The 21,870-nt window shown below is 43.8% G+C and overlaps 1 protein-coding gene across 1 annotated transcript in view; it reads left to right on the top strand.

Moving 5' to 3' along the window:
- Window positions 1-15,596, top strand: part of LOC142140650 (T-cell ecto-ADP-ribosyltransferase 1-like) — a 49,984-nt gene extending 34,388 nt beyond the window's left edge. The window contains exons 3-5 of the mRNA XM_075198390.1: window positions 3,547-4,246; window positions 5,509-5,550; window positions 13,743-15,596. Of these exons, the coding sequence (XP_075054491.1) occupies window positions 3,547-4,246; window positions 5,509-5,550; window positions 13,743-13,828 (828 nt within the window). The 3' untranslated portion in view covers window positions 13,829-15,596. The remainder of the gene's footprint in view (window positions 1-3,546; window positions 4,247-5,508; window positions 5,551-13,742) is intronic.
- Window positions 15,597-21,870: the final 6,274 nt, after the last annotated feature.

Raw genomic sequence — 21,870 nt, 5'->3', positions numbered from 1 at the left:
TAGATGTACTGATAATAAAGGGCCTGATTCATTAAGGATCTTAAATGAAGAGGATCCTTATTTCAGTCTCCTGGACAAAACCATGTTACAATGGAAGGGGTGCAAATGAGTTAAGTTAAATACTGACTGTTTTTTCATGTAGCACACAAATACTTGATAGATTATTTGTACACTGAAATTAGTAAATATTTAACTTATGTGCAAAACAGAACACTCATTTGCACCCCGTGCATTGTAACATGGTTTTGTCCAGGAGACTGAAATAAGGATTCTCTTCATTTAAGATCCTTAATGAATCAGGCCCAAAGTGATTAATTACTGTTGGGGTATAAATTTAATCACCCTTCTTTATAATGTATCTCATTGTTTCACATAACAAAAAGAGATTGTAAATTTATCAAGATCTATTCTTTAGATATAATGAGCTGCTGAATATATCTCTTTATGTTATGTGAATAGAGGAAATTCAGGAAGTCTAGAATGGACTGATGTCCAAATAAAACCATCCGATAAAGGTGGCAATAATGGGATATGGGCAGAAGATCAACATAAAAAGGAGGTTTTTAAACAATTCAGAGATGATAAATGTTACAAAGGTCTATTTTCAAATCCTACAAATGACCTTAAAGAATTGCATAACAAAATAATTGAAAAAAGCCCTCAATGAGGGGGTAATCTTATGATTGGAATACAACTTTTTTAAAGAGTAATGATCCAAAGATTCCAACTTTCTATATGTATGTGCGTAAAATTCATAAAAACGATATAATGCCAGTGGGCAGGCCGATTATATCAGGCATGGGAGGCTTATAAGAACAAGCGTATGTATTTTTGGAAACACATTTGAGAAAATATGTTATAAATCTACCCTCCTCTGTACAGGATACTTATGATGTATTAAGAAGATTATTTGATCTTCACTTAGACAGCGATGCCTACTCCACGATAAGGGGATTTGTAGCGACACAGCATTTTTTGAGAGCGGAAGACAACATTAAATTTAATACATTTCTAATAAAGCTTCTAGAATTCGTATTAGCGGAAAAATAAATTCCTTATTTGACGGGAAATGGGCGCGGCATGTGCACCAACGTATGCCAATCTGTACCTCAGGTGGTAAGAGGAGGAAAGGATGAAATATTTTTTAATGAAGAACACGAAAAATTGTCAATATGTGGATTTGTTATATTGACAACATACTGGTGATTTAGGATGCCAGAAAAGACCAACTCTTAGAATTGATTGATAAATTAAATTAGAACAAATTAAATTAACAGTTGAAATTGACAAACATAAGGTCAAGCTCTTCGTTTTACAGACTAAAGTTGGCCATGAGGGAAATGTAGAAATGGATCTATATCACAAACCCACAGTGACAAACAGTTTACTACATTATATTAGTTCACACTTCCCACCCATCCTGCAAGGAATACCAAATGGGGAGTTCTTACGTTTAAGGCTCAGCTGCTCGGATGAGCATAATTTTGAACTTCGAGCAGAAGAACTCTCAAATAGACTAGAACAGGAGGATACAGTAACCGCAATATAAAAAAAACTTGGCGTGATACTAAAAAGATCGACCGCAAACACCTTTTATATCCTAATAAGACAAAAGAAAAAGAGGAATAGAAAATCACAATAAGATGCATATGAAATTTTAGTGAAGAATGGAGCTCCATTAAACATACTCTTAAAAAACATTAGGGGGGGTATTCAATTGTCCCTCCGGCCGCCGGAAAATCGAGCGCGTTAAAACTATTACCGTTTATACGGTAATATTGCGCATAAAAACCGTTTATACGGTAGTTTACTCGCTGAATTTCATCTCGCAGCTCCGAGTAATTACCGTATTAACGGTAATAGTTTTAGAGCGCTCGTTTTTCCGGCGGCCGGAGGAACAATTGAATACGCCCCTAGGAGTTCTTACAAGTAGACTCGGACTTAGAAAAAAAATTAGAACCAAACGTCTTGATCAGCTGGAGACGTTCAACGAATGTCAGGGACAAATTAGTCCACAGTCATTTTAATCTTCACAAAAGAACTCAAAATTTTACCAAAGGTTCATATCAATGTGAAAATTGTGAGGCGTGTCGGTTTATGAAAAACACTTTATCAGTGAGAGACAGATATCAAAAAGATCACATTATATCTAATTACATCAATTGTCAAACTGAAGGTGTGGTCTATGGACTAAGATGTACCTGCAACAAATTCTATATAGGGATGACCACTAGGCCCCTAAAAAATCTTACCAAGCTTGTTCTTAATAGTACCATTTACTCTTTCCACCTTACCACTGGCTTGTGGTCGGTAAGGGGTGTGAAGTCTGCTACTGATTCCCATGAGCTTACACATGTTTTCTAAGATATCCCCAGTAAACTGGGTACCCCTATCACTTTCAATGAATCTAGGGATACCGAACCTACACACATCCAGTACCAATGATCTGCCCGCTACCTGCAGCTCTGGCCAGTGTGCTAGGCCAGGGGGAACCATCCACAGCAACCCTGATCTGAAGGCAAAAGGTCAGGGGTACAGCCCAGGTACCCAGCAAGGGGGTACACTAGCAGCGGGAGTTACCCAGAAGGATGCAGTTTTAGGAGCCACTAAGAATACTAGTAGTGGCAGAAGCAAAACCCCATCCTACTGTGGTTAGAGGGTACATTTGGGAGAAAGAAAGGGGGCGGTGGAAAGTCAAGCCCAGCCAGTCCCCAGCAACACAACAGACAGTGTGGCATAGGAGGTCCATCCTGTCATATACCCCTTTATATATAACAGTATTTAATCACTTTATTATCAGTACATCCACCACGACATACCATAAGATAACTTTAATTAATTTATCAATATAAGAAATACTTTTACAAATCAAGTGAGAAGATCCTGATCTCTTTGTTTCCCCCTGTTTTAATCTAATCACTTTAATTTCTTATTTATTTCACCAATTTTATCCTATATTTCGCATTACCAATCAAGTATTTCTATACTTATAAGCTATCTTTTTAATCATTTCAAAGTAAATTAAATTTTTAATATATCTATACTAATTAAAAGAAAAAGTGCCTCCAATATCAGAACTCTCTTTTCTTTTTTATTTTGGAATAAGTGACTCGCTAGATTGCTGATTGCAGGAATTGAGAGAAGGTGTTTGTAGCTGTCATTGTAAATAGTTATCTGACAACTGTCACATGGAGCTAGTGATGTGAATCCTCACAGTCACTGTTTTCTGACAGCTGTCATCTGGATTTAGTGTTGTAAATCTTCACAGTCACTGTTTTCTGACAGCTGTCATCTGGATCTAGTGTTGTGAATCCTCACTGTCACTGTTGTCTAACAGCTGTCATCTGGAGCTAGTGTTGTGAATTCTCACATGGACACTGTTGTGGAAAAGTACATTTTTACTCACTGTATACAAAATGTGATAAAAAAAAGCCCTTGAAACACAAAAAAGTTCCATTTTTTTTTTTTACTGCTCCTTGGATATGAGTCCAGTCCCTATTGTAAATATTGTCTTCACCCCTTCTAACTTTCATGTTTGGTTGTCAGGAGGATGGTCATGACGAAATCTTGGACCTTGCAGAGGACGTGTTTGATGACGGGTACTTGGGTTGCCGCAAGGCCATGAAGAAGCAGATAGAAGATGAAAATATTTTAAACACTGAAAAGGCAAAAATTAAATATTTCAAAAGAGCCTGGGAGGAATCCGAAAAAATATGGTCCTTAAAAAAGAAGAATTTGGAGAAAACTCTTCCCGAAGGGTTTATGGATTATCATGGGGTTGCATTAGTAGCCTACACAGGTTTTATTCGGAAAGAGTATAACAAAGCATTGAAATCTGCTGGGAAATCATACAGAAGTTATATGGATAACTTCCATTACAAAAGTCTTCACTATTATCTCACCATCGCTCTACAGCTTCTATCACAGGATTGCAGAAATACGACTCATGTGTCATACTTCAGAGACAGTGAAGTCTTCTACAAGGCACCCAGCAGAACCGGCTATGTCAAGTTCGGCAATGTCTTAGACACATTTTCTGATCATGATCTAGAAAATTACAACGAATCATTGTGTATAGTGTACAGCTGTTCTGGGGTCCACGTGGATAGATTCTCACAGTTCCCTGGAGAAAACGAGGTTCTGGTTCCTGGATATGAAGTGTTCACTGCCAGCGATGAGGGAGAGCACATGATCCTGACCACCACTCGAAAGCACTGCAGCAATTATAACTGTGCTTATGTTAGAGGTAGGTCCCAGTGTTTTAAGAGAAATACAAGAGGTAATTTATGTAATTAAATGAAACAGGAGCATTTGAAAAGTTGGCTCCACATTTGTGGCTACTTACACTGACAGCTGAGTCTGCTTACAAGGACCTGGGCTACTACAACCGCCCCAGGTCCTTGTTTACAAAGATCTGGGGCGGTTATTTTTGCCCGTTGTGATGGGAGGAGCTGGATGCAATTGGGTAGGATAGGTGGTCCCCATAGCTAGACACATTAATGTTCCATCATCTATGTACAAATTCAAAGACCAAGATAAGTTAGTGCACTAACACGCACATTTTAGTGAATATTTATTGACACGTACATTGTATTAGTACAAATGTGCACACTTAGTTTCTGACGTGTGTTCATCAGTCTACGCCCTTTTCCCAGCATCCAGCTTCCTTACTCTGATACTCTCTCCTCCTCCAGTATCCTCACTAATCCCTACACTCACTCGCTCCCAGTAGATGTTATACTAAGCCCTGCTCCCTGCTGGTACCTACCCTTGGGAGTCACCCTAAGACATTCTCCCGGAGGGCTATGAAAGCCTCATGCACTTGATGCACTCAGCCCTGACTCTCACTTGTAGCTGGCAAATGAATCAGTGCACGGGGGGGGGGGGGGGGTTTCGGGTGTTCAACGAAGAAGACATCTGACATTATAATTGCTGCGAGGGGGGGTCATTAATGAGATCAATGCATTACTGAAATTACACTGCACTAGTTTACTTAGTCTGGTGACTAACTCACTTCCCGTAACCTCACTGTGAAAAAATAATGTGATTGTCAGAGTAATATTGGCACACACCACTAGACCTCACACATTACACTCACCCCATATAATAAGATTCCTACACATCACTAACTCAGGCACTCTCTACACTTATATTTCTACACTCAGTTATATTACACAGACACGTTACATTACACCACCCCAACTCCTTTTTACACCCCAAAACATTATAACCCGCAAACCTTCATATAAAACATATAACTGTACCCCTCAAATACTACACAGCCCCCCCTTCCACATTCACCAAATCCATTCCCCGTCATTATCCTTAGTGCCCATATTATAAGCCCCTCCCTCTCCAACTGCACCATGAGGCCTAACTTCTACCCCCTCCCCCATGTACATATCTATAATCAACCACAAACATGAAACTGTCATATCACAATCGATGACCTTATTACTCAATTTCTAATATTTAATAATTGATGTCATTATTTTTATTCATTACTAGGTGAGAACTCCAAGCTGCCAGTAGAACAATGTATTTACTCAGGTAAGTGTCCTGTCAATGTACCAAATTCCATAATATCACTCATCAAGTCATTAAATGTTCCTACTGCCCTTGGGGCAGGGTCACCCCTTCGGAGGGGAGGTGGGGCACCGCCTAGGAAAATGCATTTTCGTTTCTGCAGTTTTGCACTTTCAGAAAGTCTTGGTATTTATTTGTCATATTTTAAAAGTTCTTTTCCCCTATAATCATGTTGATGAATAAAATATACATATATAAAAATGACAAATGTTATATAATAAATATATACAGAAATATATAAATATGTAATATTAATCATATTTCCTAATTTACCACAATAATGCACTATATGGACAAAAGTAGTCGGACACTTGACCATTATACCAACTGGGACTATAATAACATTGTATTTCAAATACATATAATTTAACATGGAGTTGGTCCCCTTTTTGCAGTGATAACAGCTTCCACTCTTCTTGGAAGGCTTTCACAAGATGTTGGAGTGTTTCTGTGGGAATTTGTGCCCATTCATTCTGTAGAACATTTATGAGGTCAGGCACTGATGTTGGAGGAGAAGGGCTGGATCGTAATCTGCGAGTCACGGGCACTAGGAGTTGCTACCCGAGTTTCACCAGATGGCACACTGCTGGAGAGGCGGGGTTATGGCACGCACCTCAAAGCAGGCAGGTGAATGATTGGAGCGACACAACCGCAGGAGAGTAGAGATAGTCTGAGGAAATCAACGACTTGGAGCTGTAAACTGGAAGCTGAAGATAATGTAGACACGAGGAGTGGACGTGGATAGGTGATGGTAGGTAGAGGAGGAGTCAGTGGTCTGCGTACAGCAAGTTGTACCACTGCAGTGATGGGAAGAATAGTACTGCACCAACTGATCTATTGTGTACCGACCCGGCTTGTCGGTTGGCCCTTCTCCTGCTGAGTCCCTGGCTTATCTGTATCAACTGATCTACTGTGTACCGACCCGGCTTGTCAATTAACCCTTCTCCTGCTGAATCCCTGGCTTATCTGCACCAACTGATCTATTGTGTACCGACCCGGCTTGTCAGTTAACCCTTCTCCTGCTGAATCCCTGGCTTATCTACATCAACTGATCTACTGTGTACCGACCCGGCTTGTCAATTAACCCTTCTCCTGCTGAATCCCTGGCTTATCTGCACCAACTGATCTACTGTATACCGACCCGGCTTGTTAGTTAACCCTTCTCCTGCTGAATCCCTGGCTTATCTGCATCAACTGATCTACTGTGTACCGACCCGGCTTTTCAGTTAACCCTTCTCCTGCTGAATCCCTGGCTTATCTACATCAACTGTTCTACTGTGTACCGACCCGGCTTGTCGGTTGGCCCTTCTCCTGCTGAGTCCCTGGCTTATCTGTATCAACTGATCTACTGTGTACCGACCCGGCTTGTCAATTAACCCTTCTCCTGCTGAATCCCTGGCTTATCTGCACCAACTGATCTACTGTGTACCGACCCGGCTTGTCAGTTAACCCTTCTCCTGCTGAATCCCTGGCTTATCTACATCAATTGATCTACTGTGTACCGACCCGGCTTGTCAATTAACCCTTCTCCTGCTGAATCCCTGGCTTATCTGCACCAACTGATCTATTGTGTACCGACCCGGCTTGTCAGTTAACCCTTCTCCTGCTGAATCCCTGGCTTATCTACATCAATTGATCTACTGTGTACCGACCCGGCTTGTCAATTAACCCTTCTCCTGCTGAATCCCTGGCTTATCTGCACCAACTGATCTACTGTGTACCGACCCAGCTTGTCAGTTGGCCCTTCTCCTGCTGAATCTCTGGCTTATCTGCATCAACTGATCTACTGTGTACCGACCCGGCTTGTCAATTAACCCTTCTCCTGCTGAATCCCTGGCTTACCTGCATCAACTGATCTACTGTGTATCGACCCGACTTGTCAGTTAACCCTTCTCCTGCTGAATCCCTGGCTTAACTGCATCAACTGCATATAAAACATTATTTTATATGCCATTATTTTGTTTTTCCTGATTGTACATTTACAAGTTTCTACTTTTTACCTGTTATTATTCTACTATTTATATGCCTTTATCTTGTTTTTCCTGATTTTATATTTACCAGCAACTAGTTTTACCTGTTATTATTCTTGCCTATTTCCATTGTCCTTATTACCTCTCCTTCTATTATTCTTTGCCTTCCATGCCCTAATTGGTTATTGTCCTCCATCTTGCTATTGTCTCCCTGCTTATTCTTACCTGTTATCAGCTGTCCTTACTATCTTACTGTTCTGCTATCATTCTTACCTGTCTTCATTGTCCTTATTATCTCACTGTACTGTTGTTCCATGCCCTCCACGCCCTAATTCGTTATTATCTTCCACCTTTTCATTGTCTTCCTGCCTTTGTTCTTACCTGTTTTTCAATGTCCCCACTATCTCACTGTTCTGTTACTCTCTCTCCCTACTATGCCTCCCCGCTCTCACTCCATACCCATACTCTCCCCCCGCCCTACCTCTCCCGTTCCTCCCCGCCATCCCCCGCGCGCTGCTCATCTTGCTAACCTCATCCCCATTTCCCCCCTCTCCTCTCCCCCTTTCTTCTGTGCCCTCTGGAATGCCAGATCCGTCCGCAACAAGCTGACTGCTATCCACGACCTCTTTCTATCCAACTCCTTTAACCTTCTTGCCGTTACTGAAACCTGGCTCTCCGATTCTGATACTACTTCCCCCGCTGCCCTCTCCTATGGTGGCCTCTCCTTCACCTACTCCGCCAGGCCTGGTGCCCGCCCTGGCGGTGGAGTTGGCCTCCTCCTCTCCTCCACCTGTACTTTTCGTGTCATTCCCCCTGAACCCTCCCTCTCCTTCTCCTCTTTTGAAGCTCACTCCATCCGCCTCTTCTACCCCATACATCTCCGCGTCACTGTCATCTACCGCCCCCCTGGCCCCACCTCCCTCTTCCTTGACAACTTTGCTAGCTGGCTTCCTCACTACCTCTCCTCCGATCTCCCCTCGATCATTCTCGGTGACTTTAATATCCCCATCGACAACCCCACCTACCCTGCTTCCAGCAAACTGCTCACCCTCTCTTCCTCCCTTGGTCTCACCCAATGGGCCTCCTCCTCTACCCACTGCCTTGGTCACTCCCTTGATCTTGTCTTCTCCTACCTATGTAATCTCTCCGACTTCTCCATCTCTCCCTTTCCTCTATCCGACCACCATCTTCTCTCCTTCTCTCTCTCCTCTTCTCCTGCTCCCCTCCCCCTGCCCAAACCTACTCTGTCCATACGCAACCTCGATGCTCTTGACCCTGCCTCTCTGTCCTCCTCTCTCGATACCCTCCTTTCTCCCCTTTCCTCCCAGGCCTGTCCCAACCAGGCGGTCTCCCTCTACAATCACACCCTCACCTCCGCTCTGGACGCGGTCGCCCCTGCCCACTCCGTCCACCCCCGCTGCTCCAAACCCCAACCCTGGCACTCCAAATTTACCCGCTTCCTCCAAAAATGCTCCCGTTCCGCCGAACGTCACTGGAGAAAATCCCGCTCCCTGGCTGACTTCCTCCACTTTAAATTCATCCTTTCATCCTACAGCTCTGCCCTCTCACTCGCTAAACAATCTTTCTTTAAATCCCTCATCTCTTCCCAGTCCTCTAACCCCCGCCGCCTCTTTGCCACCTTCAGCACTCTCTTGGCCCCCTCCCCTCCCCCCACCCCCTCCTCCCTGACTGCCTCTGATTTCGCCTCCTTCTTCTCCTCTAAAATCGAGGCCATCCGACTTGAAATCTCCTCCTCCACTCTCTCTTCCACCCCTCCCACTCTTCTGTCCTCCCCCCCAACCACCTTCCCCTCCACTCCTTCCGTCCCACCACCGGCGAGGAAGTCCACTCTCTCATTTTATCCTCCCTCCCACTACCTGCCCCCTGGATCCCATCCCCTCCCACCTTCTTCGCTCCCTTTCCCCCACCACCTGCTCCCACCTCGCTCACCTCTTTAATCTCTCCCTCTCCACTGGCATCTTCCCCTCCTCCTTCAAACATGCTCTCGTATCCCCCATTCTTAAGAAACCTAATCTCGACCCCACTTCTCTCTCAAACTATCGCCCCATATCTCTTCTCCCTTTTGCCTCCAAAATTCTCGAGAGGCTCGTCTGCAGCCGTCTCACCTCCTACCTTTCTGAATACTCCCTCCTTGATCCTCTCCAGTCTGGTTTCCGCCCCCTCCACTCCACTGAAACTGCCCTGGCTAAAGTCACCAATGACCTCCTCTCTGCAAAAGCCAGGGGCCACTTCTCCCTTCTCATCCTCCTTGACCTCTCTGCAGCCTTTGACACTGTTGACCACCCCCTCCTCCTTCACATCCTCCAGTCTTTCAGCCTCTCCGGCCCAGTCCTGTCCTGGTTCACCTCTTACCTTACTCACCGTTACTTCTCTGTCACCACCTCTGGGTCTCTCTCCCCCCCATCCACCCTTCCAGTCGGGGTCCCTTAAGGGCTCTGTTCTGGGACCCTTACTCTTCTCTCTATACACCTCCTCCCTGGGTGAACTCATCAGCTCCTTCGGCTTCAGCTACCACCTTTACGCTGACGACACTCAACTATACCTCTCCTCTCCTGATCTCTCTCCATCCCTCCTCTCTAGGGTGTCCGCCTGCCTCTCTGCCATCTCCTCCTGGATGTCCTCTCGATTCCTCAAACTTAACCTTGCCAAAACTGAGCTCATAGTTTTTCCTCCCTCTCATACCCCATCCCCTTCTGACCTCTCCATCACTGTCGACAACACCTCTATCTCCCCTGTCCCCCAACTTCGCTGCCTTGGTGTCATCCTCGACTCCTCTCTCTCCTTTGGCCCCCACATCCTCTCTCTTGCTAAATCCTGCCGCTTCCAGCTGCGCAACATCGCTCGCATCCGTCCCTTCCTCTCCCAAGATGCCACCAAATGCCTTATCCACTCTCTGATCATCTCCCGCCTGGACTACTGCAACCTCCTCCTCACTGGCCTCCCCCACTCTCATCTCGATCCCCTTCGATCCGTCCTTAACGCTGCAGCTAGACTTATTTTCCTCTCTCGCCGCTCCTCTTTTGTCTCCCCCCTCTATCTAGCCCTTCACTGGCTCCTATTCCCCTTCAGAATCCTCTTTAAGCTCCTCACACTCACCTACAAGGCCCTCGCCAACTCCACTGCGCCCTACATCTCCACCCTCCTCTCTATTCATGCTCCATCCCGCCCTCTCTGTTCTGCCTCTGACCGTCGCCTCTCTTCCCCCCTTATAACCTCCTCCCACGCGCGTATCCAAAACTTCGCCCGCGCTGCCCCCCTCCACTGGAACAAGCTCCCTCCCTCCATCAGAACTTCCCCTAATCTGTCCAGCTTCAAACGGGCCCTAAAAACCCACCTTTTTCTTAAAGCCTTTCTGTCTCCCACTTAACTTCCTACCTTATCTTCTGCCTCTGTCCCCCTACTCTCCCTCTCTCCCCTGCGTCTCTCTGTCTGTCCACCCCTCCCCTTAGATTGTACGCTCCTCTGAGCAGGGCCATCTCTCCTCCTGTTTCCACCACTTCTAACTCTGCTCTCCAGCTACTTAGCCCTCCTCCTCGAGGGTCCTCCACCCCACGTCCACTCTCGCTCCCTCCTCCCCCCTGGGGGTCTCCCTGTCTTCCGCGCCCTTCTTCTTGGGCCCCGTCGTTTGCGGATCCTCCCTCCCCCTTCCCCGCCCTCTCTAGCTGTGCATTGAGCGTACTGAGTTGCTGTGTTTACTGTACTGTGCTGTCTCCCATTGTATTGTGATTTTGTTTGTCTCTGTACGGCGCTGTGGATGCCTTGTGGCGCCTTATAAATAAATATTAATAATAATAATAATAATAAATACTGGTGCAGGTAGGTAGCAGGGTAGTCGGTGGTCTGCGTTCAGCAAGTTGTATCACCGCTATGGTGAGGAGTCTGGTCCAGGTGTAGGTAGGTAATAGGAGAGTCAGTGGTCTGCATATAGCAAGTTGTACCACCGCTGTGACAGGAGGACTTGTCCAGGTGCGGGTAGGTAGCAGGGAAGTCAGTGGTCTGCGTGCAGCAAGTTGTACCACTGCTGTGAGAAGGAATGAGGACTTGTGCAGGAGAGTGAAGTTGAAAGGCAAACTGTGGCTGTATGGGAACAGCGCGAGTAGAGCAATGTCTTGAGAGGCAGGGATGAAAGGCACAATGAATAGTCTGTATATAGTTGGTGCCTTGCAGGGAGGAGAAGCTGATCACAGCAGATTATGCACAATAACGCCAAGTAGTAGCGTGAGAAGATATCGAGTTTGAGTGACAGCTAGTCCTAACTGGAGCAATGCGGAAACACAGTCTATATGGGTACCTGTACCCTGCGCAACAAACAACAATGGATGCAACTGGTATGTGAGCAAAATAGGTAATAGTCAATAATTAGTAACGCATACCCAGTTGTGTAGATCCAGAATCAGCTGAGAGATGAAGCGTTGTAGCGGTATGGGAACCGCCGCTGAGTTGAGCAGGGAAGCAGCGTGGAAGCTGTAACACGATCAGCAGAGTGATAGCGTTGGAGCGGTATGGGAACCGCCGCTGAGTTGAGCAGGGAGCAGCGTGGAAGCTGTGACACGATCAGCGGGATGATAGTGTTGTAGCGGTATGGGAACCGCCGCTGAGTTGAACAAGGGAGCAGCGTGGAAGCTGTAGTAAGAACAATCTGCACACAGTTTGGAAACTGTACAAACGAGTAAAGCTGGTAGCAGTTTGGGATCTGCACACACCTATAGAAGTTCACTGGGAATGAGACTTCAATACCAGGCCCCTACCTAGGGTTGCAGGTGCCTCAAATAGGGTGAGGTGATTGATCTGTCAATCACCTCCATGGACAGGTGAAGCTACTAGCGAGACCTGCGCACGCGCAGATGGCAGGATAGCGAGCGGCCACGATTCCTCACAGGTGTAGGTAGAAAAGATGGAGGACCTCGCACCAGAGTAGAGGCACTCACGGTCCGGTGAGTGACACTGCGTTCCAGTTCATCCCAAAGGTGTTCAATGGGGTTGAGGTCAGGGTTCTGTATGGACCAGTCAAGTTCTTCCACACCGAACTCATCAAACCAGGTCTTTGTAGTCTTTGCTTTGTGCACTGGGGCACAGTCATGTTGGAATAGAAAAGGGCCTTCCCCAAACTGTTGCCACAAAGTTGGAAGCATAATATTGTACAAAAAACTTGGTCTGTTGAAGCATTAAGATTGCCCTTCACTGGGCATAAGGGGCCTAGTCCAAACCCTGAAAAACAGCCCCATACCATTATCCCTCCTCCACCAAACTTTACAGTTGGCATAATGCAGTCAGGCATTTAACGTTCTCCTGGCATCCACCAAACCCAGACTCGCCCATCTGACCGCCAAACAGAGAAGCGTGATTCATCACTCCACAGAACACGCTCCCACTGCTCCACAGTCCAGTGTTGATGTGCTTTACACCACTCCATCCGACACTTGACATTGGACTTGGTGATGTGAAGCTTGTATGCAGCTGCTCGGCCATGGAAACCCATTCCATTAAACTCCTGATGCACAGTTTTTGTGCTTACATTAATGCCAGCGGAATTTCGGAACTTTTCAGCTATGGAATCAGCGGAGCGTTGGCGACTTTTACGCACCATGTGCCTTAGCAGTCATTAGCCCCGCTCTGTGATTTTATGTGGTCATCCGCTTCATGGCTGAGTTACTGTTGTTCCTAAACACTTCCACTTTCTAATAATATCACTTACAGTTGACCGTGGAACATCCAGCAGGGATGAAATTTGGCGAGCTGTCTTATTACAAAGGTGACATCCTATCACAGTACCACACATCCTATCACAGAACCACACATACTATCACAGAACCACGCTTGGTGTCACTGAGCTCTTCAGAATGACCCATTTTGTATCACAAATGTTTGCAAATGGAGACTGCATGGCTAGGAGCTGGATGTTATACACCTCTGGAAACGGGTCTGATTGAAACACCTAAATTCAATAATTAACAGGTGTGGCCAAATACTTTTGTCCATATACTGTATATATCTCTTGGTCTCTGAATGTCTGCTCCAGGCTACTATTAATACATATTTTTATTATGTAACTATTTGCTGTTTCAATGTTGCGCGTTTCACTCTCAATGCTTCCGGCTTCTGTATATTTGGGGACACCTGTGTCTGTAATTTGCATTAATCGTGTCTGTATTTTTATCCCTGCAGCTTCCCCAGGAAGGATGTACAGACCAGTGATCACGGCTCTCCTCTCAGTGCTGATAGCAGCCGTAGTATCTGCTGATACATTGTAACCAGTTCCTTCATACAAGCACATGAACCAACATCGGGAGGGTAACACAGACAAATCATTGCAGCCACCGTTTAATCTAGTCTGAAAGGCAGCACATAAATACATATACAGATACTCAGCAGGAAAAGTGCTGCTCTTCAGCACTCTAAACGCTCTGGGTCTGATTCAAGTCTGAACACAACTTAGACGCAAGCTGCAGTTTAGAGAAGGATCAAAGCACTTGAGCATAGTCCATTACGTCCGTATTCAAGTCCAAGCGGATCTCAAGATATGTTTCAATTTACGTCTGGGTGTAAGTGCGCCCCTCCTACACAATGCTTGCCATATATAGAACAGACTGCAGGATATGCACAAGTATATGTGCACTATAAGGTCACATCAGAACACATATAAAATGTTTGATAATATAAAATAAACACTGTTAGCAGTATAATCATTTTTTTTTTTTTACATTAAATACCAAAAATGCTTGCAATACATACAATGCGAGTTTATACTCTATTGTACTGGCATACACATGATCTGGGCTAGCTAGTGACATTGTTTCTTATGAGGCACTATTTGTTTTGTGTTTATGGCACTTCTCCTAAACGCTGGATGCAAAAATAAAAAATATAAAATAAAAAAAACTTTAAAGCTTCAGCATTTAATCAGCTTGTGTGACACATTCTTAAGAAAGTCCATTGAAGTCTATGAAGAACTTCCATGGTCAGTGTCACATAGGTTAGTGTCACATAGCAGTGATTGAACATTATCCCACACAAATTTTTTTACACCATACAAGAGATGTTTACGCCCCACAAATGTCAGATATACAAGTTTGTAACAATCTCATGATAATATACACGTGTGTGTAAGATATAATATAAAATTCATACTTTTGTATTGTGACACAGACTAATTATCAGACATAGATTAGGGTGGTGTCACATGGGCATTTTACATGATAGCACTCAACCAGTGTCAGAAGCGATCAGGGCTAATTAGTATTATATATATATATATATATATATATATATATATATATATATATATATATATATATATATATATATATATGTATAGCACCCTCTCTTGTTGTATTGCTCCAGACAGCTGTATCTTTTGTCTACATAATTGTCTTGGATATTTACCTTGTTTGTTTTGTAATGAATTGGCACATAAATAATTGTACAGAGATTTTTCTGCTTTTTCTGTTTCCCAAAATACGACTTATAATGATTTATAATATTTCAAAGTTTCCAGCATGATTAGTAAAGCAATTTTTCTTGTATCTAGTGATGATTATTGCACAATGTTGTTTATGTGATATGACTGCGATTTACTGGTGTATAACATTAACACACTCTCCGGCAATCTACCACATCTCCATTGTACAGCTGCTAATTGTTGCTGGATCCGTTTAGTCATGGAAAATGCCAACCGTTGTACACAGATAATGGTCACACAGACATGGATTAGCGCAGGTTGTGTGTGTTATAGAGAGCTGTATGAACCAGCAAAACCGATTCATTCTCAGAAGACTTGTTAGGGGACCGGACGAGCAATGAGGACCGACGGGGATACAAGGATTGTTAATTGTGGGGTGAAAAAAAACAATTAGGAAGTAATTATATAATCCTTTCATGTAAACTACAATGTAATGATTTTACCAATGGAATAAAATATATATGGTTACTAACAGACATATAACTATTTAGATTTCGGTTATTGGCTTATGTAACATGTGATCAAAAATAAAGATGGATGTAACTTCCTGTTTCTTGCAATTTGTTTTTTTTTCTCAAATTTTCGCTTAGCTGGTAATTTCTAATCTGTAATAGGTGTTTATTTAATCACTGTTCTACCATAGTATCTTGTGACTACAGTCACACAGTATGTATATTACTAAACACAGATCTCTAACTTCTGCAATTATGGGATATAAAGATTGTTTAGGGGGGGGGATTATTGCTACACATTATAATGCTCTCTCATTGGACAGATTTATTTTATAAAGAATAAAAGAGATTTCTGATAATTAAACACCCGGATTTTATTCTATGTGTTTTTCCCACTACACAGTGATGATGAGGGGTAAGACGATTGGTGTTAGAGACGGGTTTTAGGTCTTACTACAGATTAATGACATTTTCTAAACTATTCTCTTCCTATTCGTCTCTTTCTGCATTTGGCCGCGTCGTTTGGTACGTTGCTCTGGCTGAATCTGACATTAAGAGTTCTGTGTGGAAATCATATTTGTTCTCCCTTATTTTTGCATCTATGCTTCTTGTATGTTCCGCATTTCGCTTTTGCTTGTTCTGCATTTTATTTATCATCAACTTAACCACATGATAACTACAATATCCAATAACAACCACATCACAGGGCGGAATGACCCAGCTCGGTTTATAGACCATAAATTCCACATAATGCTGAATAAACATAAATATCACAGAATGCTGAATAAACATAAATGGTGCAGAATTTCTATTCCATGGAAACAGAGATGGAACTTGGAGAACGTCAGACCTCTGCCAAACAGCCTCTTCCACACAATTTGTGTTGCAACTTAGTTTAGTTCTTGGCATGTGGCTGGTGACAACATTTGTCATTACTCATATTAAGGAGAAATACAGCTGGCAGATGTAGTCCTGTTTCCAGTCGAGCTGCTGGAGATGTCAGTGTATAATTGCTGGAATTAGATTTTTCTCTGCGCTTAATCCATGAAATGCGTTGGGTACATTAGTCTACAGAGTTAAAATTAGCTGTGTGACTAGGCTTGGTCAACCTGGTACCTTAACAAAGGCTTATATAGAGGTAGGGCAACTTATTTATCATGGGGATAATAATTAGGAAATAAAATTAGGTGCTGTCAGTTGATGGCATTGGTAATGATCATATTCCAGTGTCTGCTATTGGAAGAATGTCCACATTTTTTCCAGTGATTGGTAAAAGTTCCCATATTCACATTATTTAATATAATACTCAGCATCCAACGAAATATGTTGGTGGTAAGTGACAATTGTACATTTGCTACTTATATATTGAGGCTGAATAAGCAATGTAATTATCAAGCCATTTTGACCAAACACTGCAACATTTTATCAGCTGAAACATTGATTTAACACACTTTGTTCTGTGTTTAGTGACTGCTACTTATATTGTCTGTTACATTGTGCAACAATTAGGAAAATGGTGAGTTCTGACGTCATAGTTTCCGTGTTCATTAAGGAAACTCTTTTATTATAAGCAATAACTCACCCCTACTACACATTATTATAAATCCTGCAAGTCACCTCGGATTTCTGTGACTTACATGAAAACGCAGAGCTTATTACCCTGTACCTTTATATGGTCACTAAATTCGTCAGTGACCTCTAATACCCATATAATTTACAGTAGGGTGTGCATTATCATATATATAATCCCAGAGTTTATTTACACGGTAAGAGAATATAGGGGTAACCAGCCTCTCTGTATAGTACCTCATAACGTCAATATTTATTACTTTTATTTTAATTCTTAGAATCCATCCTTACAATAACACACAGGTTAAATAATAAAACACACTGCAGACTATCATATGTGTGTCCATATCAGCCGGATGATTTTAGCGCAGTAAGTGGCAGAGTGGCATGTCGGAGATCGCCAGCATCTGGGTCAGTAACCATGGAGATTAAGGGAGCGCGCAGCATTGAGTTACGATAATGGGATAAATCCACAATGTGGGATCTTTATGATTCTTGTACATTTATAGACCCTAACGATATCTTAGTAAAGTGATAATCATCAATTATCAGCAGGATTCTAACACTGATAACATATTTATATTATTTTCTACACCAGGAGAGATTTTCACTGTGATACAAATTATTATCAATATAAATGTCTGAATTCTGTCTGAATCAAAGAGGTGAATACTTATAGTATTCTTTTGTTGTCTCACACATGATACATGTATAAGATTATTTTGCATGTTAATGATTTTTAACCACAGCACTGACCAGCGCACAATACATTTGAGGAAGAGAGGAATGGTTAATGCCTTTGGAATAGACTTGTATCTTTCACCAGATTTGGGCCCCTCTGTGGGGACCACGGGTTGGATCCATAGTTCTCTAGGTACCTGGCCCTCTAGGTTCACAGATCAAACCTCTTTATTTATCAAATGTGTACACACAAAGTTGATGCAACAGTGCCCCCCAAGCAGAAAGGTATTCCCCACCAAATATAACAAAGTGTCAGTAACTTCATGTCAGCAAAAACAGCAATAAAGTCCCTAGCAGGTTACCCCACAGCTCCCAACAGTCACAAACTCCTGGCAATAAAGTCCCCAGCTGAACAAGCAAAGTGGGCCAGAGGGCTGAATCCGGCCACTTGGCCAACTCTCCACCAGCATGGCGGGACGCTGGGTATCAGTCTCCCTATCAATGAAGACTCACCTTTTCCCAGAACCTACGAGTATCTCCCGATGTAGTGATGACAAATCAGACCCAAAGATACAGCACCCGATCTGGCTGAGAAGGTTTCTGGTTCAAATAGTCTCCTCTGGCACTGATAGAGTATGAATACTCAACGTCAGTCCAAGTCCTTCTTTAAGGAAATCCCACAGCTACCACCACAATGTCCTTCCAGGCTTCCCTTTTAACTCCATTCAAAATCCCACAGTCCTTGCCCCCTCCGTGGGCCATTCCTCTGGGCCATGATCCCTTTTATTGGTGGTGGATGGACTCTGGTTGGTAGCAGAAGTGAAAGAAGAATATGATCTCAGCAATAGTCTCAGCAATAGTCCACCTGCTGTTTCCCTGCCATCAAGTCTGGTTTTGGAATGTGCAGGGACAATGGTCAGTCAATAATCAAAATACCACCTCCTGCTCTTAGATAGAGTCCATCCCCTCCTGTTCTTAACCCCTTCCACTGCTTTGTGACATGTTCCCTACTTCCTGTGGGCAGCTGCCCCCTCCCTCTTTGGTCACAAAACAATCCTGGATCCGGCCACCAGACGGCATTTAATAAACTAAGTGGACCAATGTAGCCCAACTGACCTACTGACTGGCAGACCAAGTTGGTCCGATATTCCCACCGTGGTACCCGGTCTCATCATATCCTCTATCATCATGTCTCTGTGTTGTTTAATATGTTGTAGAACCTCACAGAGAGGTATTTATATTTACAAAATGACTGACAGGTCCCCATATAATTTCTCACACAGTTGAAGTCAATAAAATTGCGAGAATGATTTATATTTAGTTTTTTTAGTAATTAGACTTAAAGTTTTGGAACATTTATTTTGAGTCAACCTGGTAGTCCATATTTAGTGGATCGGTGCCAACAAATCCAACTTTAATGTATTTTAAATTCAGAGTTTGCAGAAACAAAATGTTAAAAAATGTGAAGACATGACATTGGGGTCAGTAATATGGGACCTTAAATTCTCAACTTCACACCAATCCATCAATACTCGCATTAAGACACATAGAAGGTCGTTTACTTAGGTCAATATCACTTAGACACAGTGCAAGCCAAATCTCTCCCAGAAAGTGACAAGTTATAGTTCACATCCCAGGAGAAGTGGGGTATCCTCTTTCATATCACACGAAGGGTTTTCTAAGGTCTCTGTACTAGTTTATGTTCCTCTAACTATAGGATCATGTCAGGAGGCTCAAAGGTACACCATATACTCAAGGTGCTGGCAAGGCAATATCTATAGAGTAAATAATACCTTTTTTACACTAGCACCAGGCAAATCAGGTACAATGGATCAGGGACTATGTGAAGTTTTCTCTCCAGGACTGTGGAAACATCAGGACAACAGTACCTAATCCTCACAGAGATCACTCCCATAAGGTACATGTAACACTACAATAACTGAAGCAGATGAATACAGCATGGATTTGCTGGTTTGAGATGCCATCTTGTGGTGAGAGGAGACACTGCAATTATAACAAACAATAATCATCTAAGAAGGGAATGTGGTGCTAGGAGGCTAATGACCTGGAAGGGTTAGGATATAATATTACTATCCTTTATTTTTATAGCACCCTCATGTGACGCAGCACTTTATATGGAATATTTTAATAATTTTCATCAATCCCTGTCCCAGTTGAGCTTATAGTCTAACATTCCAGATGGACTCCTCCATAGGGTGCAAGAAACCCATAGCCAAGATGTGGACTTAGAGAAGGTTGGAGCAGAAGGAACTTGATGGAGTAGCAAGATCTGACCCTGAGGGGTATTTCTATGGTAGAAACATGTGTGTCATAAATACTTACTTACACCCTCTAGTAGAGTGTGTCACGGGCACTAGGAGTTTATACCCGAGTTTCACCTGATGTTATAACTGACAGAGGGGCGGTGTTGACCACGGACCTCAGGGCAGTTAGGTGAATGATTGGAATGAAGATAACAGCAGGAAAGTAGAGAATGTCTTATGAAGTCAATGACTTGCAGCTGTGGATGGTGGAAGGTTAGCGACTTGGAACTGTATAGAAGAAGCGATATAGCTTCAGACGAGATGAGAGGATGTGAGTAGCTCGTGGAGGAGTCAGTGGTCTGCGTACAGCAAGTTGTACCACCGCTGTGATGGGAAGAGTTGTACTGGTGCAGGTAGGTAGCAGGGTAGACGGTGGCCTGCGTATAGCAAGCTGTACCACCGCAGTGATGAGGAATGTCCAGGTGTAGGTAGGTAGCAGGAGAGTCAGTGGTCTGCGTATAGCAAGTTGTACCACTGCTGTGATAGGAGGACTTGTCCAGGTGCTGGTAGGTAGCAGGGAAGTCAGTGGTCTGCGTGTAGCAAGTTGTACCACTGCTGTGAGGAGGAATGAGGACTTGTCCAGGTGCAGGAGAGTGGTGTGGAAACGGCAAACTGTAGCTGTGTGGAAACAGCGCGAGTAGAACGGAGTTTTGTACAACACAAGTAGGTAAGTACAATGAATAGTCTGTCAATATAGTAGCTGGCTCTGCAGCGTAGAGAAGCGGGTCAGCGCGGATATGCAAGTAACAACAAAGTCAATATGATGAGAGCATACCGCAGCTGAGTGAGAAGCTTGTCCGGGTAAACAGGCAATGTAGCATAGACAGTCTATCATAGGTAACTGTACCTTAGTGCAGTAGTCACGTATAGTTCAATAGGTATGCAAGTAAACAATAATAGTCAAGAGTGGTTATGCATACCAAGTAGAGCAGGAATCAGCTGGGAAGCTGAAGAAGCGATCAGCGGAGTAGACACCCTGTAGCGGGTATGGGAACCGCCGTTGAGTAGAGCAGGGAACAGCTTGGAAACTGCAGACGATCAGCTGAGTAGACACGCTGTAGCGGGTATGGGAACCGCCGGTGAGTAGAGCAGGAAGCAGCTTGGAAACTGCAGACGATCAGCTGAGTAGTAATGCTGTAGCGGGTATGGGAACCGCCGATGAGTAGAGCTGGAAGCAGCTTGGAAACTGCAGACACGAGTAGAGCTGGAAGCAGCTTGGAAACTGCAGACACGAGTAGCTCACGAGAACACCTATAGAGAATCACTGGGAATGAGACTCCAAGATCAGGCCACTACCTAAGGCTGCAGGTGCCTTAAGTAGGGTGAGGTGATTGATCCATCAATCACATTAGTGGTCAGGTGTAGTTGTTAAAGGGACCTGCGCATGCGCAGTGCGACAGGATGGCTGACGGCCGCGGATTAACACAGGTGTAAGCGGGAAAGATGGAGAACCACGTACCAGAGTGGAGGCACTCACACTCCGGTGAGTGACAGAGTGTATACGGGGTCTGCTCTCTCTTCTCTATTTACAATCATTTCTATAGTGACCCATGTGAGCAGTGTATGGGTCTAGGGGTCCGCTCCTCATTCTCTCCCTCTGACACAGGTAGAGTTCCAGACACCCATCGGTGCATGCATTGGTGGCGGCAATCTATCAGCGATGCCATGAGAGTAAGTTTCTTCACTGTTCCTATAGCTCCTATGGTCCTCTCTGTGTTTCATAGAAATATATAATTTGACAGCAGATAAGAACCACTTGGTCCATCTAGTCTGCCCAATTTTAGCCTATGGTAACCTCAAACTGGTGG

This window comes from Mixophyes fleayi, chromosome 2 (genome assembly GCF_038048845.1).
Source record: "Mixophyes fleayi isolate aMixFle1 chromosome 2, aMixFle1.hap1, whole genome shotgun sequence".
In the NCBI taxonomy this organism is placed as follows: Eukaryota; Metazoa; Chordata; class Amphibia; order Anura; family Limnodynastidae; genus Mixophyes; species Mixophyes fleayi.
The sequence above is the reverse complement of the archived record's forward strand: the minus strand, read 5'-3'. Positions and strand labels throughout refer to the sequence as shown.